This window comes from Planococcus citri, chromosome 1 (genome assembly GCF_950023065.1).
Source record: "Planococcus citri chromosome 1, ihPlaCitr1.1, whole genome shotgun sequence".
Classification (NCBI taxonomy): Eukaryota; Metazoa; Arthropoda; class Insecta; order Hemiptera; family Pseudococcidae; genus Planococcus; species Planococcus citri.
In genome coordinates this window covers 30,544,931-30,556,329 of record NC_088677.1, presented here as the reverse complement: position 1 = coordinate 30,556,329, position 11,399 = coordinate 30,544,931, and the positions used below count along the sequence as shown (strand labels likewise).

The 11,399-nt window shown below is 32.5% G+C and overlaps 1 protein-coding gene across 4 annotated transcripts in view; it reads right to left on the bottom strand.

The window, feature by feature from the left end:
- Window positions 1-11,399, bottom strand: part of LOC135831296 (pleckstrin homology-like domain family B member 1) — a 113,555-nt gene that overhangs the window by 34,313 nt on the left and 67,843 nt on the right. For all 4 annotated transcript variants that reach the window (XM_065343675.1, XM_065343677.1, XM_065343678.1 and 1 more), the window contains 3 exons: window positions 6,779-6,958; window positions 6,234-6,356; window positions 1,275-2,020 (listed from right to left, as the gene is read on the bottom strand). In XM_065343675.1, coding sequence (XP_065199747.1) covers window positions 1,275-2,020; window positions 6,234-6,356; window positions 6,779-6,958 — 1,049 coding nt within the window. The remainder of the gene's footprint in view (window positions 1-1,274; window positions 2,021-6,233; window positions 6,357-6,778; window positions 6,959-11,399) is intronic.

Genomic DNA, 11,399 nt, shown 5'->3' with positions numbered 1-11,399 from the left:
CATGCTGTTACGTTTCATTAATTAAGACGATATAATGTCGATTGTGTACAACTTGTGTGTACCTAACCTAACCTATACTTGTTCTACCTCTACCTATGCTATTTTATATTATGGCACAGGGCACAAGCACATGGTTACGGTATCGTTGATTGGTTCGTTATGAAACGATAGCACATAGCACGCGCTATGCAGTAAAAATATAACGTATACTTATTCTAATTATTATGAGGGTACTAATCAGACTTCTCAACGAGCCAGTTTAACAAAAGTTGGAGTTTTTGATAGAGTAAGTCGATAACTTGCTGTCTTAACGAATATTCAACCAGATTTGACGACTTCTGAGCAACTGAGGTAAGTAATAGTTTTTCTTGATAATTTTTTTTTTGACTCCAGACCACTCTGCTTTTTGAAACCTTTTTTCTTTAGGCACAAATTATTCCTAAGTTGAAACTCAATTTTGGGCTCAAAATTCTTCAAAAACGCTCAAAAACATTTTCATTGGAATATTTGAATTTCTCACAAAATTTTAACCTATTTTGATAGGTTGCATGACACTTTTTCAGAAAAGCTAAAAAAAAAAAAACATTATTAAATTTTTGGCTCAAAATGCTTCAAAATAAAACATTTTCGTTGAAATATTTGAATTTTTCACGAAATTTTAACCCATTTTGATGGGTCGCAAGACACCTTTTCAAAAATTCAAAAAATCATTACCTACCCAATTTTGGGCTCAAAATTCTCCAAAAATGCTCAAAAAACATTTTCGCCGAAATATTTGAATTTCTCACAAAATTTTAACCTATTTTGATAGGTCGCATGACACTTTTTCAAAAAAGCTAAAAAAAAATTATTAAATTTTGAGCTCAAAATGCTTCAAAAATGCTCAAAAAACATTTTCGTTGAAATATTTGAATTTTTCACGAAATTTTAACCCATTTTGATAGGTCGCATGACACCTTTTCAAAAATTCAAAAAATCATTACCTACCCAATTTCGGGCTCAAAATTCTCCAAAAATGCTCAAAAAACATTTTCGCCGAAATACTTGAATTTCTCACGAAATTTCAACCCATTTTGATAGGTCGCATTACACTATTTAAAAAATCTCAAAAATCATGACCCAATACTCTCGTCGTCCTCAATGTTGAAATTTTTCATCTTCCAACCAACGACTAGCTCTCGAGAAGTCCAAGTTGCTAGTTCCCATAATTTTAACTTCAGATCTATAGAAACCATGCATACAATAAATCTATCTCTTCTATCAACAGTACCCACCTGTTTACGTTTCATTTCCGAATCACCTTTTCGGAAAGCGTTCTCGCAGAAGCTGCCAACCGAATCGTAACTACTCGTAGGACTAGATAACGAACCATTTCTGTCGATTTTCGCCGTCGTGCTACCATTCGAAAATCTCGGACTAGAAGTAAACAAAAGCGGACTGGCCGAAAAAGAATTATAGTCGTTGGTCGGACTGGAGCATTTGGAATTGAAATACGACGGATTCCGATTAAAGGCCGGACTCGGAGGAACTATTTTCTGTTTCGGAGACAGCGATTCGCAGCTGCTAAACTTAACGCTGTTGGTATCCTCGTTGCCGTTGGATTCCTTGCTACTGATGTTATTATTTCGATCATTAACGCAGCCTACGCCTCCTCCATTAGCTAAACTATGCGTACTGTCGGCCGATCCGAGACTTCGAAAGTTCTCAATACGGTCTTCGTACACTGTGACTGAATTATAAAAACGACTCTTGGTATTGGGTACATTGCCAGAATACTTGTGACGTCCTAACACCACAGATGCGGGCGAATTTAAAGTAGAGCTGCCTGGTAAGAAGACCTTTGGTGAAATGTGTTTGGCGATCGGTAATACGGTATCGTTACGAGAACTCGTCGTATTCAGCAAGTCTTCGCTGCTAGTTCCGGAGCTGATTTCATACCACGAATCTGGCGAATCGTAACTACGCCTGGAATCTGTTGAGATTTTACTCTCTGATACGGACGCGTCGTCCGAATTTGTAACTGAAATCATATAAGAGAAACACACAATCGATCAGAGGTCAATTTTTTCAATTGTTTCCTAGAACAAAATTCATTTTGCATGAGCAGCCTTCTTAGCAGACTGAAAAAAATCCACGTTCTCGCGCCATGCTACACGCCTTCTACGCATACTCGGGCACGCGAATCGCGGTTCGTTAGCTCTTTAAGGCCGCTGCACCGCCTAAGAAACGCGTACATTACCATATTAGATCATGAACCAAATACTTATATACTCGTAGAATAAATTCTGATTTATCATTTACCAACATTATGATAATATTTAACCGCAACTGCTTTGTGTTTACATAACCTCCCATAACAATAAAGATAAAATAAAATACGCAATGTAAGCTACATACGATCTTAAGAGAGCATGCTCGTAAGAATATATTTACGGATACCCCTTTCCTTATCTGCGGAAGTGTTCGAGTCGCAATAAGCGAGCTTTCAATTTATTTCCCAACCGCAGAACAGACGCAAATGTAAAATGCTACGATAAATAATTGAGTAATGTCATTCCAGGTCATTTTGTAGAAGGTATTTCGAGTACAGAAGAAATAAGATAGATGCAGTTTCCTATGAGGTTATTTGAGAAAGACATAAAAATGAAGATTTGAAGCCAATTTTTATAGGATGAATATTTTGAAAATATGTTCTAACAGCTGCGAATTTCCTATTCAATTTTCAAAGTTTTCGAAAAAAATTTGGTGGCGATGCAAAAATTTTTCATGCATTGAGACGTCAGTACTCGACTGTACAAATTTAAAAGTAATATTTTCTACAGTCTCCTTCTTCACTTCATATGCTCAAAAAATTATAGTTAGGAAAAAAATTGAGGAAAATTTGGTATAATTGAACAAAACACAGCAAAAATTCCATGACAAGATTTTCCACAAATCAAAACTCAAATACTACGAGAAACGTTGCTTCATCGTAAGCTATGATTAAACTTGCATTAATTTCAACTAATGACTAATGAGCTCGGTATTTTGAAATTAATCAAATTGACATGAAAATGGTTCAAAACTGAGAAGAAAATTGATAATTTGCAAAAATGTATCCAAAAATGGTTGAAACTTACAACAATTGGTAGAATGTTAAGAAAAATTTTATAAAACACTTACAGCGACAAAATGAAAAAAAAAAATCCTTAAAATTACGAAAAAAGTACAAAAATTGACTTCAAGGTTGAAAATTGTGAAAAATTTGATGCAATGGCAAAAAAAATGACAGAAAATCACAAAAAGGAATGAAAACAATCAAAATGTAGTGTTTTAAAATCGAACAATAAAATTAACATGAAAACGGTTCAAAATTTAAAAAAAAATGGATGAAAGTCAAAATTCCTCCAAAAATTATTGAAAATGACAAAATTGATGAAATATTTTTAAAAAAGTGTTAAGAAATGGAAAATATGAAAAAAAATTAAAACTGACTTATCAATGGTTGAAAATTGAGAAAAATGTGATGAAATGGCAAAGTTGAACCAAAAATGGTTTAAAACCACTAAATTAGAAAAAACAAAATTGCAAAACAGAATATGAAACATTCCCCAAAATTCATGAAAATTTCGACAAACTTGCATAAAAATAATCGAAAACAAAGTTACTTTTGAAAAATTTTTGCAAAAATGTAAGAAATTTGTCGCAAAGGTCATTTAAAATGGCATATTACTTGTTCGGATTACGTATGAAAAATACATAATAACGGAAACACATTAAAAAATCAGTCAAATTAACGCAAAAATAGTTTAAAGTAAGTATGCAAAACTTTCCTAAAATTCTACACAATTTCCATATCAGTTAATTCACGCAAATTTTTGGCGACTTTCGAACATTTTTTTTATATTTGGAAAGATTTTACGACATTTAAATCAAATCACATAATACACAACAAGACAAAACAAAATTATCAAGAATATATCAACAAAAATTGTCAGTGATTCGTTCAGGAATTACTTGTTCAGATGAGAAAAATCATTCGCGAAAGAATGAGTCACTGAAAAATCAATTTAGCTATGAATGACATGACCAGGGATGAAAAGCTAGCCAAAAGCTTAAAGCCGAAATCTGAAAGCCGAGCAGATTTTCGCACTAAGCCAAAAGCTGCAAGTTTGCAAGTTTTATTTTTTCCAAGCCAAAAGCTAGCCAAAAGTTTCGTTATTTTTGGCTTTTTCAAAGGTTTTTTTGCAGAATTGAATTCTCTAAATTCAGAAGAAACAGAAAAAATGAAAAAAAACTTCATTCAATTTAATTTTAATGCGATTTAATGAAACGAAAAAAAATAATAATAATAATTCTAGCAATGAATATTCTCCACTATCACTAATTATGAAATCAATGTACCTGATCTAATTTTTAATTTCCTTTTTTTTGTAAATTGATGGTGTATCATCTAAAAGTTTAATGTCAAAAGCCAAAATTTTAAAGCTAAAAACTTATTGAAATATAGCTGAAAGCTGTTAAATTGAAAATATAAGGGAAAGCCTTTGGAAGCCGAAAGTTTGGCTAAAGCAAGCCTTAAAAATCGAGAAGCTAAATCCAAAAGTTTCAATTTTGAAATTTCAAGCTAAAAGCCAAAAGCTGAAGTTACATTTTAAGGCTTTTCATCCCTGGACATGACGAAACATGACAGGTTTAAATCTATCATCATTCGTCGAAAACTAGACTCAATTCGTTCGCGAACGATCAACTCAGAATCGAATTCGATGAATTATTCGAGACGAGACTGAATCACTACAAAATCGAATACAATTAAGGAAATACATAGAACATTGCAAAATTGAATTTTTCAAATCCATTAATAAGAACTGAAGATGATGATTTTTTTTTGTGAAAGATTTACTCAACATGAAAAAAATCGTTCTCGAATAAGTAAATCAACCATAAATTACAAAAAAAAAAAAAAAAAAAAAAAAACTGTGAGCAATTTTGAATGTTTTATTTATAATACAAGACGTAAGATGAAGTCACAATTTTTCAAATTCAAATTGAAAAATGATTTATGAAAAATCAATCGGTATTATAAGTTTTATCGGACCAAGCTTCAGGCTTCAAAATCCTAGAGAAATTCTCCATTTTAAAAAAATGAATTTGCTTTTTTAGCTGGGAGCCTGGGAGGTCTGTTTGAAATTTACGTGAGCTAATCTTTGAAAACTAAGAAAAAAAATTTGTTTTGGGGGGGAGGAGGGATTTTACGCATCGATTCACATCGAGCAAAAAAATTTTATAATTTACATAGAAGTTTCTACGGAGAGCAGACTTTCCCCAATTTTTTCTCTATTTCTCGACCTAAAACACGAATTCTCCACTTTTCCTCAACTTTTCAGATGAGAAAAATCCTCGAATTTTTACATCTTCATCACTCGACAGTCGACACAAAGTTATAACCCACCATTTACATAGTCAAATTCGTGGAAAATTTCCAACACACACAAAAAAAAGTGCAAACACATGGCGAGAACAACCACAAAGACGTCATTCGATCGTACCATCAATAAATTGAACGAAGTCGTGGAAAAAAACGAGGAAATCAAAACGAAACGCAGATCAGTATAAAAGAAATACGACGAAACGATGGTCAATTTAACGCATCGATAAATCCTCATCTACATGGAACACAATGCTTCATTAATCTCGCGTACTTATTTAAAACTAGCAGCAATTCGTATAGTCGTACCAATGCACTATACATAGACATGGCTTTACAATTTTACATTCGTGTTTGAAAATTTTCAATGTGATTACAATAAATGGTAAAAATAATGTCCGATGATATAAAAATCGCAATACTTGGATCAATTTTCAAAGATCTATAGGTATATTCGAATAAGTTAGCTGCAAGTAAGTAAATGACGCGTAAACATTTTATATTAGCGAATCAGTGAGAAAAAACTTGATCGTTGGGTAGTTTTATTATTTCGAGATGCTCTTTCTGCACAATATAACACAAGAACAATCTCGAGTACTAATAGAATTTTGCAACGAATCGAAATTTATTTTTTTTATAGACGATCGTGTAGATCTCAATTTACGCATCATAATCATATCTAATGATATCGCTATGATCTGCATTTCCTTTCGTATTTTTTTTCCTTTTAAATTTAAACAAGCGAACGCGAAATTAATCTATACGTGACGTAATTATAAGTTAGGTTAGACCATATATATTTTGAATAAAGAGTACTTCTACTTACTCGGATGGAAGGCATTCGGCATTATGGAAACTCTGGTATTAGGTAAAACGCTTTTCATATACCTCGCTTCTTGCGGATGATTGAATCGAAAAAAATTCGATCTTCCCAGACATAGCATACAACCTATGAGAAAAGCAAACCGTCAACGTCAACTTCTAGTGCAATAACACATCGTAATAATTCGCGAACCAACACCAACAATAATAAAACATTATAAACGACAGCATCACTTTTCATTCTTGTTAATTCCACAACATACAACAAAACCCACCGCCACATCGGTATTGGTCAGTGCTTGGCTCAAGATACATGGTTCGTACGAGCACATACTTTTACATATACTCTCGTACATGCCACGTGAGTAGAATTTTAAAACGAGATTTTAGCGGTTTTTCGTACACCGCTTTAAAATGAATCATCAACATCAACCATTCAACACAAACGTGCTCCATCCATGTCACTCGTATCGTATGCAAGTTCGCACATAGTATATTTTCAACAATGATATCATCGAAAATGTTTCTCTTCGATCATAAACTACTCACCTTGAGTAAGTCTGGTCGGTTGAGTGACCTTCAATCCGTCTACCTGTATCGGGACATTTTCGCTGCTCGGATGTACGGTTACGATTCCTTCGGTATTTTCAATCCAGCAGTGTACCTCTTCGACACCGGTACCGTAGATGAAAATATCAGAGCTGGGGCTACTGCCGACGGTTACACGTCCTGAAAAATTAACAGAAAATAGAACAAATTAATATTCTGTACGAAAACCTCATTTTCAAAAAAAAAAATTGAAGGAAAATGTTGGTAGAAAATCCATCAACTTCTTGAAAATTGATTCTAAAAATTGGGGAAAAGAGAAAATCAATTCGTGAGAAGGGTAAAAGGGGGTACTCGTACACAAACACCACTCTCGTTTTCCTTCAGAGTTCGACCGTCGACACGTGAAGTCTCCATTTAATCGATTATCACATCCTCTAAGTGTAGTAATTTTTCCACTTTCTCTTTGAATATCGAATAATCGATTAATTGCACGAGATTTTTTCACCATCTACGAATCGATGATCGATTATTCGAGTATTACGACAAATTGATCAATTATTTGATCATTATCAGTACAGATTAAGAAGAAAGGGATCACTCTGGCCGAGAAAAACAGCATATTTCAAGTTTCAAAAATCTACTGGAGGCTCCAGTAATTTTCAAAAAGTCGCTGCAGGCTCCAAAACGACTTGAAATCCACCTGCAGTTGACTTCGTAGCGTATTGAAATTAGTTAGCAGAATGAATTTCGGCTTTCCAACTCCATTTGATGAAATTTTAAGGGAATTTCGAGTTTCAAAAATCTGCTGGAGGCTCCAGAACTGCTCAAAACGGTTTGAAACAGTTCCCAATCGATTTGATATGAAATCTCAAAAATAGGGTATATCCCAAATTTCAACTTTCCTGGTCAATTTGATAAAATTTTGATTTTTTCCCTCATTTTTGGCCTAAATTTGATTTTTAAAAATTCATCAAACATCGAAAAAGGCACTTTTAGCACTTGAAATTTTGACAGGTGATAAATTTTTGCCTGATCTTTCGATCTAAATTTGTACGGTTTAAAAAATTTCAAGATCCTTTTAGGCGGGCTCTCCGACTAGATAAAAAAAACGTTATTAAATCGTGGTAGTGTTTTTGGCTTTTGAACTTTTTGAAAAATTAGTATAAGTATTTTGACAAGAAAATCATCTATAATTACTTAGTTATTAAATCCTTCGCAAAATTTTCTTCTATTTCATCAATAAAACACCAGAAATTGACAAGGATTCATCAAATGGGGTCCCCAAAAATATTTTTTTTTAATTACAAAAATGTCCAAATTTCAATAAAAATTATTTGGGAAAAAATTGACGGCCCAAAGAAACCCTGAAAAATACGCAATTACAGAGAATACAATTTATCATCCAATTTTAGACCCCCTGGTACTTACACATTTTTTTGTGAATTACCATATTGACCACCAAAAAATCTCATACACACGAATGAACCAACTTGGAACAAAATACGAGTATACCTAACTAATCTTTTATAAGAATACTCACTTAATCTTCTCAAACCAAACTACAAAAATTGCTGCAGGCAACAAAAACTCGTAAAAAATGCAATTAAACGCGTATATACGAGAGTCTAAATATACCGCAATGAATCATTAAACATAAACGATAATCTCTCAACCTTTCATATTCTCTGTTTATGCATCTTCAACATGGAAGAAAAAAATCAACTTCATAAGCATAACCGCGCAGCGAGAAAAGCAAAGCGAAACGAAGTACAGAACAGATCCGAGTATACGAGTCCGAGTCCTTAAACAAATAAATCCAATAATAGGTAAATGTCAAGGTAAACTCGCACTCGCCTCATACGCATCCAAAATAAATAATTTAATACGAAAAAGAAAAACAATAGTAATTTAATTACCGCGTGTATTATACGTACTTCCACTCGTTCGAGAACGCATCGAGAGAGGCCAGAAATATGTAGCATTTTGTTATGTAAATAAACCACCTGTACGAAAAATTAATAACACGCTCACCTTACCCACATCACATACATATTATGTACTATTATCTCACAATTTTAAACCTTCCATAAATAAGTACATGTGTGTATACTTTATCTACACATATCATCCTAAAAATCGTCGTTATACACGCTCAACTCATATAGAAGATGAGGGGGAAATGCTCGGTTTTGCGTGATTCTATCACATACAAGAGCATATAGGTAAACCAATTTACCAACCATGACTAAATAATACAAAAAGGTAATATGTAAGTATGTAATGTAATACTGGTAAAATAATTAACAATGTATTCATATGCTCAGCTGGTGTACTCGGTTGGAATTCGAATATCAGATTTATAGCTCGACAAACATACAGCTCATCTTTCAAAAAAACTAGGAAGTTCAACCCTAAAAATCGAGGAAATCCATTCAAAAAACAGGGGTTTTAGGTGGGCATAGGAAAAAACTGATCCTATCCCCACCCAAGAAACTGAAGGCTAAAAGACAGCGAATGTGTCGCTTCCATTGATCTATTGATCTCTGGAATAAAGAGGGGGGCGAGACGTGAACCAAAAAAATTGAAACAAAATTCACCTTCATTCAATACCCACATTATTGCATTTTTTTTTTTTTTTTTTTGAAATTTTGGCCCCAAGCTTTTCACTTAGGGACTCAATTTTGGTTTTTTGTGCAGAAATTGCAATTTCACTAACATTTCATCAATTTTTGGCAGTTCTTATCGATTTTCGTTTTTTTTTCTGGAGGAGGAGGAGGGGGACATTAAATCATTTCTGCATACCCTTAGTAGTTTTTCGTGGAATTTTTGTCAAATTTAATCGAAATTTCATCAATTTTTTGGTCATTTTGATATATTTTGACGCTTTTTTGTGTTTTTATATCATCATAATCATCTTGCTAATTTTTGTAAAATTGTAATAAAATGTCATCATTTTTATTGATTTTTACGCTCATGATTTTAGCATGTTTTCAACACTTTTTCATGAAAATTTTTCCAAATTCCGATTTTTTCATTTTAATGATTTTTTTTTTGTTTTTAGTTTTATCATCATTTCGACATATTTTAAATACTTTATCATGCAATTTTCACCAATTTCGATGAAATTTCAATAATTTTTTGGCAAAGTTTATTGATTTTTGAGGATTTTTTTCAACTTTTTTAAAAATGTCAAATCTCACTAAAATTTTATAAATTTTTAGCAGGTATTACTGATTTGTCGGTGCTATTATTTGGACAATGAAAGGAAGAGGGAGGGAGGGAGGGGTGAGTCCTTATGTCATCGTTTTTCACGCATTTTTTTTTAATTTCATCAAAATTTCATCAATTTTTGATATTTGACAATAAATTTAAAAAATTAACAACAATCAACAATTTTTCATAATTTGTTTTGATTTTGAGACTTTTTTTGTGTTGCTATACTGAATATTTCATTCGTATAACTAACCCTTCTCATGCAGTTATTGTCAAATTTCAAAAGTTTTTGGCGATTTTGATTGATTTTGACGCATTTTTGAGCTAAACACAATTTCAAGAAATTTTTGTTAAATTTTACTGTCCAAACTTTCAGTAATTTCATACTCATTCAGATACTTTTTTGTGTGCTTTTAAATCATTTAAATGTATTATTTTTAACACTTTTTCATACATTTTTTTTTTTTTGTGAAACTTCATTAAAATTTCATCAATTTTTGTCAAATTTTGAAAGTTTTTTTTTCAGCTTTTCCAAGTTTCTATTTTCATTTTAGTACTTTTTCACGCAACTTTTGCCATATGCATTGAAGTTTCAACAATTTTTGATAATTTTTAGTGATTTTGAGTCTAATTTTTCAAGTTTTTTTTATCATTTTAGGATATTTTTTACCCTTTTTTTTTACAATTTTTGAAAAAACATCACAAAAATTTCACCGCTTCCTAATAATTTTCAGTGATTTTATTTCTTTTCTGTAATTTTTAATTGATTAGAACACGTGTTCAAATTTTATCAATTTTCCATGTACATAATTTTTCATTTTCCAATTTTTTTTGAAATTTCATCAGCCTCTCACGAGATGGACTTTATTTTAGTTTTAGCATTGAACGGGTTTCAGGATTGGAATCAACTCTATCAGAAATTCATATTTCGACACCAGTATTGTATTTTTCAAAATTTTGAGCCACAAATCCTCTTTATCTGAAGCCCTGTGGTGCTCGATTTTGATCTCGGAGTCGAAGTAATTTCAGAATCAGAATCTAGTCCGCTTGGAAACCTACTATGTACATATATTAAATTTATGAATCCATTTTTTGAAAACACTTCAAAAAAATGTAAAATTAGAGAAAAGTCCCTAAAAGTATGTACTACGTACTTGGGGCCTGGGGGTATTTCCTTATCAGTTTCCATTTTTCAGTATGGGCAATTTCTTCCGACACACAGTGGTGAGTGGTTCAACTCCTTTCCTCCCTCCTAGAAAGGTGCGACTTGAAATTTTCTACCGGTTGGGATATCTTTCTAGCCAATACATAATGCCAACATGATGTATTTTTACTCATTCAGGTTTTCAAACCTGACTAGAACTCGAGTTTTTTCGCGCTTTTTTATGTATGTAGTTATGTTACAGGT